This window comes from Scyliorhinus torazame, chromosome 18, assembly GCF_047496885.1.
Source record: "Scyliorhinus torazame isolate Kashiwa2021f chromosome 18, sScyTor2.1, whole genome shotgun sequence".
Taxonomy (NCBI): domain Eukaryota; kingdom Metazoa; phylum Chordata; class Chondrichthyes; order Carcharhiniformes; family Scyliorhinidae; genus Scyliorhinus; species Scyliorhinus torazame.
The window spans coordinates 135737079-135755655 of NC_092724.1; the positions used below are offsets into that span (position 1 = coordinate 135737079).

Consider the following 18577-nt stretch of genomic DNA (forward strand, 5'->3'; position numbering starts at 1 on the left):
TAAATAAGTTAACATTCCTACTTTTAAACGATTACAGTGCATGAAGCGACTTACAGAGCTGTTTTATGCCATCCTGTGGCAACAATTGAGTACTTCAAGTACACAGCACTGCCATCCAGGATAAGCATTGCCTTTCCTGAGGTAATTTTCTGACTCTGTTTGAGCAGTAAGAATGCATGTGGAACATTTGAACACGAGTTTTGCATAATCTTCCATTTGAAATAATGGACATATATTGTGTGCAAGATGCACTTGAAATTCCACCGTGCACTCCAAGCAGATGAGGATCTTTGCTGGGAGCATTAAATTGATGCTCGGATGTGCAGCTTCCAGTGAGTAGATAAGTGAAATATTTAACCCAGTGGTTTGTTCTACAGTAATTGCTTAAAGTAGAAACTTGAACTAGTTTCACGAACAGTATAAATATTTAATCAATATTTTTGAGGTTTTTGGTGTTCACTACGTTCACCATCTGGGGTGTTTGGCAGGGTTCGGTGGGTCGATAGATGACTGACAAGTCTGAGCTATCACCAGAAGGTTCTGCTGCAAATAGCTCAGGATATTGCAGATGACTGAGTTTTGGACACTTTGCTGGCTCAGGGTTTCCTCTACTTTCATTTTGTCTCCAACTCTGATGTGCATTTGCTTTCAAAGGAGGCGGCACCATTTATTTATTTAGTTGTGCCAGGCAAGTGATCCTGGGCGAGCTTCTCTCAGGAGTTGAAGTCGATAACAAAATTCTGAGTGAAGCCTTCAGAATGCCCTTATTTATAGGACTTCCTTTGACAGCCATGAGAGCGCACTCCAGATGCAATCTCTCCTGAGAAGATTCACTTTTGTAAGTTGTGTGTCAGATATTCTTGGCTACAAGGCCAGCCCAATTCTTTTAAAAAATATATTCTTTCATGGGGTGTGGGTGTTGCTGGCAAAGCCAGCATTTGTTGCCCATCACGAATTGCCCTCGAGCAGTTAAGAGTCAATCACATTGCCGTTTGGAGTCACATGTAGGCCAGACCAGGTAGGGATGGCAGATTTCCTACCCTAAAGGACATAAACGAAACAGATCAATTGTGACTGTCTCAATGTGGCGTGGATATTTGGCATGCCAGCTTGGGTGAGCACCACCTCAGCGTCTGGTATTCCGTCCTGCCATCTGATCTTCAGAATCCTCCAAAGGCAGTTCACATGAAAGTGGTTGAGCTTCTTGGCATGATGCTGGCAGACAGTCCAAGTCTTGCATGCGTAGAGCAGAGTGGGCTGGACTATTACCCAGGCTTTCAGTTTAATATGCTAACATACTGCTCTTCATGCCCACACTGATGTCTGAAGTCTACTGAATTCACACACAAACCATTTCATCATCTTTCTAGTTTGATGAGTAATTGTTAAGGCAAGCCTTGAAAATTATAACGCTTCAGTAAGATAATAATTGAAAGGTCATTCGTGACTTTATCATTTGGGGGCTAAAAATGCCGTTTCGCGTTATTTGCAGACACATTTGGTGTCATGCCAGTGTTTTCATTGGCGAGATTCTCCGACCCCCCCGCCGGGTCGGAGAATCGCCGGGGGATGGCGTGAATCCCGCACCCGCCGGTTGCCGAAGTCTCCGGCACCGGAGATTCGGCGGGGGCGGGAAATGCGCCGCACCGGTTGGCGGGCCCCCCCCCGCCGCTAAAATGCCTGTCCCGCCGGCGTAGATTAAACCACCTACCTTACCGGCGGGACAAGGCGGCGCGGGCGGGCTCCGGGGTCCTGGGGGGGGCGCGGGGCGATCTGGCCCCGGGGGGTGCCCCCACGGTGGCCTGGCCCGCGATCGGGGCCCACCGATCCGCGGGCGGGCCTGTGCCGTGGGGGCACTCTTTCTTTTCCGCCTCCGCCACAGTCTCCACCATGGCGGAAGAGACTCCCTCCACTGCGCATGCGCGGGAATGCCGTCAGCGGCCGCTGATGCTCCCGCGCAGGCGCCGCCCGGAGATGTCATTTCCGCGCCAGCTGGCGGGGCACCAAAGGCCTTTTCCGCCAGCTGGCGGGGCGGAAATTCGTCCGGCGCCGACCTAGCCCCTTAAGGTTGGGGCTCGGCCCCCAAAGATGCGGAGCATTCCGCACCTTTGGGGCGGCGCGATGCCCGACTGATTTGCGCCGTTTTGGGCGCCAGTCGGCGGACATTGCGCCGTTTCCGGAGAATTTCGCCCCATGTAATTGACACGATGTTATCAAAGACCAGGGGCGAAATTCTCCGGAAACAGCGCGATGTCCGCCGACTGGCGCCCAAAACGGCGCAAATCAGTTGGGCATCGCGCCGCCCCAAAGGTGCGGAATGCTCCGCATCTTTGGGGGCCGAGCCCCAACCTTAAGGGGCTAGGTCGGCGCCGGACGAATTTCCATGCCGGGGAGGGGGGATGCGAGGGCAAGTGAGTTGGTCCACCTGGCCAGGTGCCAGCCTCCAACAGTCAGACCCATGCGGTCCATGCCACCTGGCTGGGGGGAGGAGGGGGTATTGGCAATGATGACATGTCGTTGTTTACCCCCCCACCCACCCACAGGCCGTCATGTTTTCCAGTCATCCAGCGATGTTGGCGCTGAGGCGGCAGCCGCTAATGTCCATGTTGCCCTGGATGAGGAGGAGGAGGAGCGTGCCAGAGAGGCGGCGCAGGCTGCCGCAGAGGGGCAGGCGGCAGCCGCCCAGGCTGGAGGGGCACCTGACAGACAGGACGAGGAGGGGGGAGGAGGACGTCGCGGCCCCACGGCAACGGAGGCACCCGAGGACGCCCCGTGTGTACCGGCCCCGGCAGTCATACCAGGACCTCACGGACCGGGAATGCAGGAGGAGACTCCGGATGAGCCGGGAAACCGTGGCACACATCTGCCACCTGCTGGCACACCTGTCACCGCGTGGCACTGGTGGGGGACACCCTCTCCCCATGTCCGTCAAGGTTACGGTGGCCCTGAACCTTTATGCAACGGGGTCATTCCAGGCACCGAGTGGGGACCTGTCCGGCATATCGCAGACATCGGTGCACCGGTGCATCCGCACAGTGACAGATGCCCTATATGCCATTGCGCACCGCTACATCCGCTTCCCCGTGGACCGGGCCAGCCAAGGTGCCCGGGCCGTGGGCTTCTCTGCCGTGGCCGGGTTCCCCATGGTCCAGAGCGCGATTGATGGGATGCACGTCGCCGTGCGGCCACCTGCAGATAACAGGGCCATGTTTACCAATAGGAAGGGGATCTATTCGATGAACATACAGGTGGTCTGCGACCACCGCATGATGATCCTGCACGTCTGCACCCGTTACCCGGGCAGTGTATACGACTCATACGTGCTGTCGCGGTCATACATCCCCGGCATGTACGAGGGACGCCATCCCCGACTGAGGGGCTGGTTGCTGGGCGGCAGGGGCTACCCATTGCGATCATGGCTGATGACGCCTATACGGAGGCCACGCAATGAGGCGGAGAACCGTTACAATGATGCCCATGTAGCGACAAGGTGAGCGATAGAGAGGTGCTTTGGCATGCTGAAGATGCGTTTCAAGTGCCTGGACCTCTCTGGGGGCGCCCTCCAGTATCGGTCAGATAGGGTCGGCCGCATTATTGTAGTGTGCTGCGTCCTGCACAATATAGCCCAGCAGAGGGGCGATGTGCCGCAGGCAGAAGACGGCGGAGTGGAGGAGCAGCAAGAAGAGGCGCAGTCCTCCCCAAATGAGGGGGATGGGGGCAATGGTCAGGGCTGACGGGCTAGACATGGGCGGGTGGCTGTCCACCGTTAACGGCTGGGCCAGCGGGCACGGGACAGGCTGATAGACGCCCGCTTCACTGACTAGATGGGCGTGGGAATCGGGTAGTATGGCCACAGACCGCACACCATGGCAGCACCCGACCACCCACACCCCCCACCCATCCACCCACCCAGCACCCTCACCCCCAACCCCACCCACCCCACCCGCATGCACATCAGCCCCCCCATTGCCAATCCACCTGCGGCACAACGGCCGGGCTCACACAGTTGCCGGTGGATGCGTGTCTATTGCAGGCTATGGAGGATGATGACAACCCGCTCTGCGATGAGCTCCTGGCTCCACATCGTTGGACGATGTCTGACCCATGGCCACAGTACCACCATCCACCCGGACCATCCCTGCATGCGGCTGTGACACTGCAGCGCACGGTCCCGTCCTCTGCCCGGGGGGATGTTGATGGCGGCCCAGGGGGAAGGGGGCAGACTCACCTGGGGCTGAGGTAAGACCACCCCTCACACACACACTTGCGCTCAATGAAAGGAGTTCATGCACGTGCCCTAGCTCCTAAAACTCATCTGTGCCCTGCACCCGTGCCAACTTACTCAGTGCCTAATTGTTTGGCCTTGCGGACCCTTTGACTACATCTACGTGGTTCCCCAGACGGTACAGCAGAACTGGAGGTGGACTCCGACGATTCCTGCCCTCTGACACGGGATCCCTTTGGCGGCCGTTTCCTGAGGCGTCCTGGCCTAGATGGGCCAGGCTGCGGCCCGGGCGACTGGGATGGCGAGCTGCCAGCCTGTCCTGCCCGTTGCCCACCCGATGCACCTGGGACGGAAGGGAGGGAGCCCGAGGTGTTGAGGTGTACCGGGACCTACCCTACAATGGGACCCGGAACGGGCCCCAGCACCTCCTCCTCCCTCGGGTGCCCGATGGCCCCCAGGCCTCTACATGGGTGGGGGATGCGAACGGACTGGCCATCCGATGCCCCCCCGACATCCGGCGCTGCCAGTCCTGGGGGCCCGTGCTGGTATCGACAGGGGTCTGCAGGTTTGCAGCCATGGAGCTCAGGGGGTTGGCAAACCCTGTCTGTGACTGTGCGACGCCGGCTCGCACATGGGCAATGGCGCCGATGCCCTCAGCGATGGCCTGCTGAGACTAGGCCATGGTCTGCTGAGACTGGGCCATGGCCTGCAGAGACTGGGCCAAGGCCTGCAGAGACTGGGCTATGGACTGCTGAGACTGGGCCATGGCCTGTTGAGATGGGGCCATGGCCTTCAGAGACTGTGCCACGGAGTTGAGCCCCTCTGCAATCTGCCGCTGGCTCATGGCCTCCTGTGAGAGGGCAGCCATGTCCTCGGCCACAGATGCCGCCTGCACGGAAAGCCCCAGGCCTCGCAAACCGCTCCCCATGTCTGACACCGTCGCACCCATTGCCTCCACCGCGGACGCCACCCGTGCGCTGTCGGCCTGGGTGGCACGCATGACTGGCACCACTGCCAGCTCCTGGACGCGGGTGGACTCCTCCACCTGCGACTGCAGCCGCCGCAAGCTGGCCGTCACCCTCTTCGCTCGTCCCAGGTTCGGTGGTTGCATCGGACCTATGGGTGGGTGTGGTAACTCCAGGAACCCGGGATCCATCTGGGCGGCAGATGTTCGCATGCGCCGGGCTGCCCTCCGAACGCCCGGCCCCTCTGCTGCTCCTACCTCCACTTGCTGTCCCAGGACAGCTGTGTTGTGCGCACCAGTGAGTGTACCAGATGCCTCATCACTAAAGTGCCCAACCGAGGTGAGCGTCTCTGCGATGGTGGAGTGGTGGAGGGTGTTGGTGACAGCAGTGGCGTTGTGTGGTGCGCATCGTCCGACTCTGAGTCCATGGCACTTTGGGGTGGCAGTTCGTCTCCACCCATCCAATCTGTGTCACTGTCCGGTATTTCAGTTTCCTGGGTAGGGGTGTCCTGGGTAGGGGTGTCCTGGGTAGTGGTTTCGTGGCTCGGCTGTGACAGGGGCCTGTGGCTGCCCCTCTCGTCGCTGGGTGGCCCACGCCTGCGTCGCCGCGCCCGCATGAGACGGGGGCGCCGTCTCCCTGTTGCTCCAGGTCTCTCCGTCTCCCGTGGTCTCCGAGGGGCATCCTGCGGGCGGTCTGCATCTACGGGGATGGGTGCCTCGACGTTTGCTCCTGCGATACGCAATGAAGCATGCATGGTTAGACACGCAGGCAGTGATCAGGTGATATGGGGGAGGGGGGATATGGGGGAGGGGGGATATGGGGGAGGGGTGATATGGGGGAGGGGGATGAGAGGGGATATGGGGAGGGGGATATGGGGGAGGGGGGATATGGGGGCTATGGATATCAGGCTGGGGGGGGGGCTCACCCTGGCTGCCCTGACGAGGTCGTTCACCTTCTTGTGGCACTGGGTGCCTGTCCGTGGTGTCAGGGCCACAGCGGTGACGACCTCTGCCACCTCCCTCCACAGATGCCGGCTGTGGCGTGGGGCGACTCTGCGGCCGTGTCCGGGATACAGGGCCTCCCTCCTCTGCTCCACTGCGTCCAGGAGCGCCTCAATGTCGCGGGACTGGAACCTCGGGGCTGAGCGGCGGGCGGCCATCCGGTCGGGTCTTCTGGTCGGGTGGGGGGAGCAGCGAGTCTTATGAGCCGTCACGCCGCGCGGCGTGAACCACGTGAGCCAGCGCGGATAGCGTCACGTCGCTGCTAGCCCATTCCGGGCCGGAGACTTTGCGACGTTCGGGGCGGCGCGATGCAGGTGGGATTTGCGCCGTTTTGGGCGCCAGTCGGCGGACATCGCGCCGATATCGGAGAATCCCGCCCCTGGTCCTAATTGAGTCAAGCCATTTTATGGACCCTTTGACTACATCTACGTGGTTCCCCAGACGGTATCCAGGATATTCAAGTATCCAGGACATTGGCATAAAAAGGCAAACTCCTCTTAGATAAGCAAGCAAGAGGCCCTACAATTGCTGTAGGATCCTTCGCCAAATTAGACTGCCCTGAGTGGAGCCTGAATGGCTCACACCACTTCTATCACATAGGGCAGGATCTACCGGGTGCGTGGCGCCCGAAAAGCAGCGCCGCACAACGTGACCGGTACATGCTACGCGATCCCACTTCCGGGATCTAATAGGCCTGTCGTACCTCGCAAAATCTAACGTGATCTCACGAGATGTCACGATGTGAATCCTACCCATTGTGGACGGGATCACTTTCTGGCAAATCTACACATTCAAGTGAGACAGCTACTCTCACTTTAATATGTGTTCCCGAGATCTAACCAAGGCGTGGGATCTAACCCCCTCGCTTTGGAGGCCTTGGGGGAGTGCTGTGCAGTGTTAGTCTCCACGAACGAGGGAATCCCAGAGGGCTGTAGGCCCCTAGGTGGTAGCCTGGCACTGTTGATGCTACCTGGGCACCCTGGCAGTGCTACCTGAGTGCCATCCTGGCACTACCAAGGTGCCCATGTGGCATTGGCAGGGTGACGGGCTGGCAATGCCACGGCACCAAGCTGGCATTTTTTGTGCAGCAGTGATCGGGCTGGCTGTGGGGTGGCCCGGGGACCCCTTATAATGAGTTGGGGCTTGTGTGTGTGTGTGTGTGTGGGGGGGGGGGGGGGGGGGGGGAGAGAGAGAGAGAGTTGCATCAGGGGCTCAAGAGATCGCGATGCCATTTAAAAATGGTGGCTCGATCTCTCGCTGCACTGAGGAGTTCCGGCGAGCGCAGCTCCTCAGTGCAGAAAACGGGGCGAAGTGCGGCCTTGTCAGGGAGTTCCCCTCTGAGGCCCCGAGCTACCCGGATGGGCGTTAGATAGTACGGTGTTTCTCGACACTCCAAACACTGGGAAACACCCGGCTAATTTTGCGCTACGGGATTCTGTTTCCATTTGGGTAGACCACACCCATACTGTCACCTGCAGTTGACCCAGATTATGTGAATGAGGCCAGAGGACAAATTTGTTATGATTCTCAGGGATTATTCCCCACTCCAATCTGGTGTTTCAAAATTGGCCTAAACTTATCTTTAGACAAGTCTTTCCCATCCTGATGAAGACATGAGCAAGAGAGCAACAATTCCCAGTTGAGATTAGAAAATACGTTAACTGTTATATCTTCAGTTTGGTGTTTCTGGTTTGCAGGTCCAGATAGAAGATTAATATCCAGGTACAAATTGATATTCTCTTTCAGTGCATTCTCGAATTGTGCCTTCTGTTTCTCTGATGGTTGTCAAGAATTTGGGTTGTCCTTGGATTGCCCTCTAATTCTGGAGTAATAAGAGGAGCTTATATAAAAGAGAAATATTCATGTAGCCCAACTAGGTGTAGTGCTGTGTGAAGAGTCATGCGCCAAGTGCACTCAAGCCTACAGTCCTTCAATTTAGGGTTGTGGTGTTGGTTAATGTACTGGGGGAACAGAAGTGGAAATGCCAGTGAGTTGGTCAGGATGAGGGCATTGGCGGAGGAAGGGCAGATTTTGGGAGTAGTGGATGAAGGGCCAGAGGGGATGAGTTGTAATTTAAAATGCTAGTCTGGATACTCTGTTAAGATTTATCAGGAGCAGAGTGGGAGGATGGCAGGGTTGGAGGTTGTAGGGAGACTAATTTAATAATAATCTTTTATTGTTACAAGTATGAAGTTACAGTGAAAAAACCCTAGTCGCCACATTCCGGCGGCTGTTCGGGTAAATTGGTACGGGAATGGAGCCCGCTGGCCTTGTTCTGCATTACAAACCAGCTGTCTTAGCCTACTGAGCTAAACTAGCCCATATAGGAGTAATCACATTCAACTCAGTGATTGAAACTTTGGAAAATAACTTTAAATGACAGGGAATTCAAGGCGTAACTATTCTGAGGTTTCAATGACAATGATGCATTATTCAAGTTTGATTTCAATTCACACTGTACTGTGTTACCAGCACGTAAATTGTGCATACCCAGCACAGTTTTCTATTAGTAAAATAGCGCAACCGTTAGTTATTCAGGGGATCTTCTGGAAGTCATTTTTACAGACTTCACAATAATTTGGTCAATCCATTACTGGCTGCTGCATATTTATTATTGGCTGTACACATTTTTTATTTTGGAGATTTATTTTCCTTTTTCAGATTTTTTTTAACTTTCCTGTAAACGCAGACTCCTGACTGCCCCATCCATCCTTGCCACATCCATCCTTTCCCGGATGAAAAGGGGCTGTTTAGCACAGGGCTAAATTGCTGGCTTGGAAAGCAGACCAAGGCAGGCCAGCAGCACGGTTCAATTCCTGTAACAGCCTCCCCGAACAGGCGCCGGAATGTGGCGACTAGGGGCTTTTCACAGTAACTTCATTTGAAGCCTACTTGTGACAATAAGCAATTTTTTTTTTCATGTCATTTTATCTGTTTAAGTCTTGACGGTGACCATTGCAACCAGTTTCATTGTTGGAAGCTTAAAAAGTAAACCTAATTGACAATTTCTTCAATTGAAAGCCCAACATGCAATTTCCAGTACGGGTCAATAGACAGAACTCACTCACTAATATTCAGAACCAGAAACCATTACTGCTCTGCTGTCCAGACCAACGTAGAGCTGGCAAAAGATTGACCCTGAGATTTCCTCGTCTTTAAGGCTTGAGTTAGTGATGCACTAACTCAATGAGACATTAGAGGAGACTCTCATTTCCCCTCGGGGATTTTATTAATTTTATGTTGGTAAAAATGTGAAACCATACATAAGATCTAGCATAACCTTACCTGACTCTCTTGTGAGACCCCTGACCTCTTGGCTCCATGGTCCAGAACCAATAGCATTGAATGCTTGAACTTGCACTCTGTATTCAGTCCACTCCTCTAGATCCTCGATGGTGAATTCCCTTTCAATTCGGTCACTGATAATATGTGCAAGAGTGGATCCATTTCCATCTGACTTCCCATATTTTATTTTGTATCCAACAGATTCCTGATTCCCATTGTACTCTGACTCGGGCAATGGCTGGAAAAAATAATTGGAAATCTGATCATATCTTGTTACAAAGTATGAGGTATATATGATTATGGTTTTGGTCTATGCCTTTTGGTTTGTAAGATTATCACGGTTTAGAACTGTATTTTTAAATGTAGGCAAATGAAAGAAGTCATGTGATCTATGCCAGCGTCTGTCTGACAGTAAACTTGGTTGGTTTAATTGTTAGATTAAAAGGAGAGTCACATTGTGTTAATGAAAGAGAGATGCCAGATGTTAACACCCAGGGGCAATGACAGCTGTCGCTAAGTTCACAATGAGAGGACCCGAAGTCTCCAAAAATCGAGAAAGGTATTATCGATATCAAGTTGTAAACAGTTGTGCTGGAACCTGTCCTTTTGTTTCTAAGATGGAAAAACAGTGGTCATTAAAGAAAGCAGATTACCATTTTCACTTGGATAAGGGGCTGGCGCATGTCCCATTGCCGTGGAGAGTGGGGTAGAAGAAGTCACTTTGAGATCACTTTCAGCCTTCCCCGTAAACCCAGAAATATCAGAAGGAAGTTGCAGCTTTTGGACTTGGGCGATCTGCAACCGACTGAGATAGGGAGACCAAGAAAATAGATATTGGCCAGGCCTGCACCTTAACCAGAGAAAATGCTGACTATCGCTTGAGAGTTCACACCCAGTTTGAAAGCCTAGCTTGTGAGGAATTAAAACCCGACTGGTGTGATCACCGAGAAGAAGGATCCCCAGGGAAAACCCTCGTGGCAGAAGATAGATTGGGAAAGCAGAGAGCAGAAGTAAATCCTTGGGAGCTGAGAAACCCAGGTTCCAGAAGTTTAGATGCTGACTTAAGAGGGCGGATACTGCAACAAAATTGGTGTTTTCAGTTGTCATTAGAAGTAAAAGTTGGCAGACTCTGTTAGTTTAGAGTGTAGAGTATAGTTATCAGTATCTAATTATTATTGGTCTCTATGGAGATCATAACAATTTTCTTTATCTCGTCATTTTGGCAGTTTTTAATGGCTTATTTTATAAATGCCCAAATAAACACACTTAACCTAGCACTTTTCCAGAACCATTAACTGAACTGATAACGTTGACCTCTGTCCTGATGTACTCAGGACCAATTAAAGTTCATATCCGCTTTCATTTGTTTCCCACCAGAATAAAAATAAATCTGCCAACTTTTCTACAACGTAGGTCAAGAATTCTGTACGCTTCATGGCATTTGGTGCAATTGGTCACATCAGCTGAATTGGCATAGTAAGTGTTTGCTTTTAACTCCATATACCTGGGCTTAAACAAAACCACATTCAGCAGCTAATAAATACTACGAGTTCATGACATCTTCTAGCACAGATTGTTACACATCCTTTCATTAATTTGTCTTATTTTGTTGAGTAGTTAACACATTGCGGACAGTTCTAAACATTGATATGGGATGCTACAATCTCATTTCTGGCTTTAAAAAATTCTTCTCAAAAAGGTTCTAATAAATTCAATCCCAGATGAAAGCTTCAACATGACAACTTAAAAATTCTTCCAACCAATACTGAAAGGAATGGTACAATCCTCCACCATAAAAGCAACTTTGATCGTGCTTGAAAGATGGCGGGTGGGGGGGGGGGGGGAGGGGTTGGTTCTGGCTACTTTAATTCTGCCACTGTGTCCATTTTTCCTCTAGTGTGGTGTTTCACAAGCAGGAGGAAGAAGCTCTCAATGATCAGAGCCACTTTTTGCACATAGTGCTTGCTGTATTGTTTCATTATCTGTCCTCGCAGTCCTGACTATGAAATGGGGATTGACAATGCATCAAAAGAAATTCACCTCTAATGGAAGAATGAGTTAGAGACATTCTCTCCCTCCCTCCCTCTCTCTCTCTATGAATACAAATGAAAAAGGCATCAAAACATGCATATCATTACCTTCCACAACATTAGAGTTCACAAATATTATAACTGTAGAAATAAAGATGCAAGGTAAATAAAAATGTATGTTGGTGCTTAACCCTGAAATGATAGCCCACATCTGTTACATACCACCCAACGGAGCCAGAGGCTTGTCTCACTTGCTGTACGCAGGGTCACATTGGCAGGAACCACATCAGGTGGAGCCTGGAGGGTTTGAATTTTGCGTGATAACTGACTTGGCAGACTTGTTCCAACAATGTTGACTTGTCTCATGCGAAATCTGTGGAAACACAAGGCGGAACGGAAGGCCCCTCCGAATGTTGAGAAAGCTTAACAGTAAACTCACTGTGAAAGTCGGTCAGTTTCTATAACAGGTTGCTAATCCCCCAGCCAGTTTTGTGCCTAGGTCATAGAGTCATAGAGTTACAGAGTCGTACAGTGCAGAAAAAGCCCTTTGGCACATTGCGTCTGCACCGACAACAACTACCCCTAATCTCACGCGAATCCCATTTACCAGCACTTGTCCCATATCCTTGAACATGATGGTGTTTCAAGTGCTTTTTAAAGGCTGTGAAGTTTTCAGCCTCCATTACTTTCCCAGGCAGTGCATTCCAGATTCTGACCACCCTCTGAGTGAAAACTTTATTTCTCAAATCTTTCAAAATCTCCTGCCCCTCCTAAAACTATGGCCCCTTGTGATTGACCGCTCAACCAAGGGGATCAGCTGTTTCCTATTTACCCTGTCAAAACCCCTCAATCTTATATACCTCAATCATATCCCCCTCAGCCTTCTCTGTTCTAAAGAAAACAATCCAAGCCTATCCAATCTCTCCTTATAGCTCAGATGCTCCGTCCCAGGCAACATCCTGGTGAATCTCCTGTGTACCCTCTCCAGTGCAATCACCTTCCTATAGTGAGGTAACCAAACCTGCACACAGTACTCCAGCTGTGGCCTCACCAATGTTCTGTTCAGCTCCCAACATAACCTCCTTGCTCTTACAGTCTATGCCACAACTGATAACGGCAAGTGTCCTGTATGCCTTTGTAACTACCCTATTAACCTGCTCTGCCACCTTCAGGGATCTGTGAACAAGTACCCCAAGATCCATCTGGTCTTCTGAGCTTCCTAGTGTCCTGCCATCATTACATACTCCCTTGTCCTGTTTCTTCTTCCATCACCTCACACTTCAGGGTTAAATGCCACCTGCCACTGCTCTGTCTATCTGACCAAACCATCTATATCTTCCTGTAACTCACGACCCTCTTCTTCACTGTTAACCACCCTACCAATCATCTGCAAACTTACTTATCATTCTCCCCATTCTCGTCTATATTATTAATATATATCGCTAAAGGACCCAGCACTGATCCATGTGGTACGCCACTGGACAACGGCCTCCAGTTACTCAAACAGCCTTCTAACACGTTCTGTGTCCTATTTCTAAGCCAGTTTCAGATCCATCTCGCCAAGTTTCCTTGAATTCCATGTGCTTCAACCTTCTCAATCAGTCTCCCATGCGGGAGATAGAATGTTAATAATTTACCTCAGCATGTTTTCTTTCTCCGCAGCCCTCTATGATTTTGCCAACTTCAGTTATGTTCTGCAAATTCTTGCTCCTTTCTTCAACACTCCCTCATCCCCTTTAATTCTTGTCATTTCTTTAAAGTTCCTCTTTTCCATGTCTTCTTATTGCTTTGTTTTAAGCTATTTTCACACCTCTTGATTGCAAGCCATTTTTCATTATCTGACTCTGACCCTTAAGTGCTATCCAACATTAAACTTATTTCTTACTTTTAGCAGGAAGTGTTAATGTGGATGTTTAGAGGGCAGTAAACCCATTAATAAGTCTAATGAATCTAAATTTACCTGAAGAGTCGAAACACTCCAGGCATCTCACATTCTACCTATGATTCATTCTCCCCACCACTTTAATTTTACTCATTCTAACAATGGAATGTGCTTAACCTTGCAGTTTCCACAGCTGACAAATCACCTACAACCAAAACGTTAATCTACTCTTTTGATGAGGCGCTGCTGGACCTGTTGAATATTTCCAGGTTTTAGCCCAGTTTTGTATTTTGTTCTTCTACGTGGTACATTATTATAACAATGAACAGTGGACAGTGCATGGGCTGATGAACATATCAAAGTGTTTTCTGAAGAGTTTAAAATATACTACTTCATAAAAAACACTATTTGAGTATTTGAAAATCTATCCATAGAAGCATTTAAAATGCATTGGGTGGGATTTTGCTATTTTTTGGCGAAGTGTCAACTCAGGCAGGAAAAGCAGAGCGTAGCCCACGGGCTGCACTGCCGGCTTCTCTAGCCGTATTTTTGGACACTCGGCCAAAAGAAAAACCGGGAGGCAGTCCCACGACATCTGTGTTGGTAGTGGTGGTGGTGGGGTTGGGAGGGGGCGGGCGGGGGTCCCAGGGTCCTACCTTTCCAAATATTGATTGGAAACGCGATAGTTCGAGTACTTTAGATGGGTCCGTTTTTGTCCAATGTGTGCAGGAGGGTTTCCTGACACAGTATGTAGATAGGCCAACGAGAGGCGAGGCCATATTGGATTTGGTACTGGGTAATGAACCAGGACAGGTGTTAGATTTGGAGGTAGGTGAGCACTTTGGGGTTAGTGACCACAATTCGATTACATTTACTTTAGTGATGGAAAGGGATAGGTATATGCCGCAGGGCAAGAGTTATATCTGGGGGAAAGGCAATTATGATGCGATGAGGCAAGACTTAGGATGCATCGGATGGAGAGGAAAACTGCAGGGGATGGGCACAATGGAATTGTGGAGCTTGTTCAAGGACAGTAGTGGAAAGTTGTGCGTGGATTCTGAGGAGATAGGAGAGGTGCTAAACAAATATTTTTCGTCAGTATTCACACAGGAAAAAGACAATGTTGTCAAGGAGAATACTGAGATTCAGGCTACTAGACTAGAAGGGCTTGAGGTTCATAAGGAGAAGGTGTTAGCAATTCTGGAAAGTGTGAAAATAGATAAGTCCCCTGGGCTGGATGGGATCATAGAATTTACAGTGCAGAAGGAGGCCATTCGGCCCATCGAGTCTGCACCGGCTCTTGGGAAGAGCACCCTACCCAAGGTCAACACCGCCACCCTATCCCCATAACTCAGTAACCCAGTAACCCCACCCAACACTAAGGGCAATTTTGGACACTAAGGGCAATTTATCATGGCCAATCCACCTAACCCGCACATCTTTGGACTGTAGGAGGAAACCGGAGCACCCGGAGGAAACCCACGCACACACGGGGAGGATGTGCAGACTCCGCACAGACAGTGACCCAAGCCAGAATCGAACCTGGGACCCTGGAGCTGTGAAGCAATTGTGCTATCCACAAGGCTACCGTGCTGCCCCTTTATCCTAGGATTTATCCTAGGATTCTCTGGGAAGCTAGGGAGTAGATTGCTGAGCCTTTGGCTTTGATCTTTAAGTCATCTTTGTCTACAGGAATAGTGCCAGAAGACTGGAGGATAGCAAATGTTGTCCCCTTGTTCAAGAAGGGGAGTAGAGACAACCCCGGTAACTATAGACCAGTGAAAAAAGATAGATCCCTTTCTAAAGAATGAAGGGATTCGGGGATATGGTGTACGGGCCGGAGAGTGGAGCTGAGTCCACAAAGATCAGCCATGATCTCATTAAATGGCGGAGCAGGCTCGAGGGGCCAGGTGGCCTACTCCTGTTCCTAGTTCTTATGTGAACCTTACTTCTGTTGTGGGCAAAATCTTGGAAAGGTTTATAAGAGATAGAATGTATAATCACCTGGAAAGGAATAATTTGATTAGAGATAGTCAACACGGTTTTGTGTAGGGTAGGTCGTGCCTCACAAACATTATTGAGTTATTTGAGAAGGTGCCCAAACAGGTGGATGAGGGTAAAGCAGTTGATGTGGTGTATGTGGATTTGAGTAAAGCGTTTGATAAGGTTCCCCACGGTAGGCTACTGCAGAAAATACGGAGGCATGGGATTCAGGGTGATTTAGCAGTTTGGATCAGAAATTGGCTAGCTGCAAGAAGACAAAGGGTGGTGGTTGATGGGAAATGTTCAGACTGGAGTCCAGTTACTAGTGGTGTGCCACAAGGATCTGTTTTGGGGCCACTGCTGTTTGTCATTTTTATAAATGACCTGGAGGAGGGCGTAGAAGGATGGGTGAGTAAATTTGCAGATGACACTAAAGTCAGTGGAGTTGTGAACAGTGCGGAAGGATGTTACAAGTTACAGAGGGACATAGATCAGCTGCAGCGCTGGGCTGAGAGGTGGCAAATGGAGTTTAATGCAGAAAAGTATGAGGTGATTCATTTTGGAAGGAATAATAGGAAGACAGAGTACTGGGCTAATGGTAAGATTCTTGGCAGTGTGGATGAGCAGAGAGATCTCGGTGTCCATGTACATAGATCCCTGAAAGTTGCCACCCAGGTTGAGAGGGTTGTTAAGAAGGCGTACGGTGTGTTAGCTTATATTGGTAGAGGGATTGAGTTTCGGAGCCATGAGGTCATGTTGCAGCTGTACAAAACTCTGGTGCGGCCGCATTTGGAGTATTGCGTACAATTCTGGTCGCCGCATTATAGGAAGGATGTGGAAGCATTGGAAAGGGTGCAGAGGAGATTTACCAGAATGTTGCCTGGTATGGAGGGAAGATCTTATGAGGAAAGGCTGAGGGACTTGAGGCTGTTTTCGTTAGAGAGAAGAAGGTTAAGAGGTGACTCAATTGAGGCATACAAGATGATCAGAGGATTGGATAGGGTGGACAGTGAGAGCCTTTTTCCTCGGATGGTGATGTCTAGCACGAGGGGACATAGCTTTAAATTGAGGGGAGATAGATATAGGACAGATGTCAGAGGTAGGTTCTTTACTCAGAGAGTAGTAAGGGTGTAGAATGCCCTGCCTGCAACAGTAGTGGACTCGCCAACACTAAGGGCATTCAAATGGTCATTGGATAGACATATGGACGATAAGGGAATAGTGTAGATGGGCTTTAGAGTGGTTTCACAGGTCGGCGCCAACATCGAGGGCCGAAGGGCCTGTACTGCGCTGTAATGTTCTATGTACCCAGGCATAACCCCCCCCACCCTCCCCCAACCAGGGCTATACTCATCTATGTGTCTCCGGTGGGTTTTGTTCACCAGGTGCATGTAGTGGGGGACCTATTGTGATTCGAATCGGCATGCTCTTCCACAAACATGAATAGACAGTCCATCACATGGATGACAATTATGCGTAACCATCTGATTTACATTGTAAGTGAGATGTAAATGGGGATCTCGCCTATGTCATTGGAGGGGACAATCGAGCTGGGAAATCCTGCCGGCATAAAAGCCATTTTGGGCCTCCCACTTGATTCTGTGTCCCCTCCGCCATTCCTGTTCCCCCACCCCCAAAGAGGGGCTGGAAAATCACCCCCACTGAATATACATTGAGATGTTCTGTAACCGTGGGCAGATTTGCTGCAGAGGATTCTGCTCTGGACTAGCACGGGCTGCTTCATTGTCAGTGGAGCTGATCATCGGTGAACAGCCCCACTCCTAACATTATGAAGGTGAAAGGTTACTGATGAAACAACTGAAGATGGTCTGATCAAAGATGCTGCTTCAGGTACTCCAGTAGTAATGTCCTGGGGCTATGATGATTATCCTTTGACAACCTGGACCTGTATGTCAAATATGACTGTGGGTGTTCCCATTGACCCCAGTTTTGCTTGGGGTATTTGGTCAATTTTCAGTTGAATACTGCTTTGATGATACAATTGGAAACGGAAACTCTGACCTCTTCACTCTGCCCTCCTCTCTCACGTCTGGCATTGAGCTTGTTTCCATGACCGCATCAAGGCACTGATGAGTTCAAGAATTGAGAGGTTCTTGCAGGACCCAAGTGAAGCATTGGCCAGTAGGGGCCCGATCGAATGGCCTTGTTGCACCCGACTTGGGGCGAGATTTGCAACGTTCGGGATGCCGAGCGAGATCTAGTGAGATCCCAGGAGACGCTGTGATCTGAATCTCGCCCTCACTGGGCGGGACCCAGATTTACATATTAAAGTGAACAGTTAGGCTCACTTAAATATGTCTGCGCTCATGCCTGGGAGATCTCGCCACGATGCCGTTTAGTAATGATCCACACAAACGTGGACCAGGCGTAACGGCACCTGCGGGAGTCTCCCAGGCCATCGGAAGTCCTTGCTCTGGACAGGGTGGTACCCTAGCACTCCCACTGCCACCTGGGCCCCTTGGCACTGCCAGTCTGGCACCATCAACCATGCACCCTGGCAGTGCCATCCTGACACTTCCAGGGTGCTTGGGTGGCACTGCCAGGCTGGCAGGAGCATGCCAGGGTGGCAGTGCCAAGGTGCCTGGGTGCCAGGTTGGCACTGCCATGAATCCGGCCCAGGGTGCCCTAGCCTTGTGGGGTGAGGGGTGCTCAAGGACCCCCTGTGAAGCCATGAAGAATTTAGGAATATTGGATTCTAAGTATTAGGCAATTCAAGGGTTAAAAACCTGGGATTAGAGTGCATTTGACTGCAGAGATCATGTTTTTTTAAAAACAGAATACAGGGCCTGGGTGCTTTCAGCAGCCAGAAGGCAAAATTGATTTAAAAATGTGGTTTTCAGTCTGGGCTAATGGACTGTGGTTTGACTGGGAAAGACCCTGGGGAAGTTTTTCAACTTGGAGAGATTAGTTCAATGCGAGCAAAGAGACATTTTGAAAAGCTTTAGAGAGGCAGTTTTATGGAGAAATGTTTGGAGAGAGGAGTTGAATTCTGATCTGCGTGATGCCTAGTTTACAAATCTCCCACAGTAAGTTAGAGTGAGAGCTGTATGTTTCTTTTCTCGTTGTTTCAGTGGGAAATGTAAATGGGAAATTAAGTAATAGTGGTTAAGGGATAATTGTAAGCTGTTCTTTTTGGGTATGAAGTTAAAAAATGAATATTGTATTTATAATAAAGTTTTGTTTGA

The 18577-nt window shown here is 50.4% G+C and overlaps 1 protein-coding gene across 4 annotated transcripts in view; it reads right to left on the bottom strand.

Annotated features, from left to right (window-relative positions):
• sdk2b (sidekick cell adhesion molecule 2b) overlaps positions 1-18577 on the bottom strand; it is a 1174030-nt gene that overhangs the window by 322455 nt on the left and 832998 nt on the right. For all 4 annotated transcript variants that reach the window (XM_072483445.1, XM_072483444.1, XM_072483443.1 and 1 more), the window contains 2 exons: positions 11729-11879; positions 9477-9714 (listed from right to left, as the gene is read on the bottom strand). In XM_072483445.1, coding sequence (XP_072339546.1) covers positions 9477-9714; positions 11729-11879 — 389 coding nt within the window. The remainder of the gene's footprint in view (positions 1-9476; positions 9715-11728; positions 11880-18577) is intronic.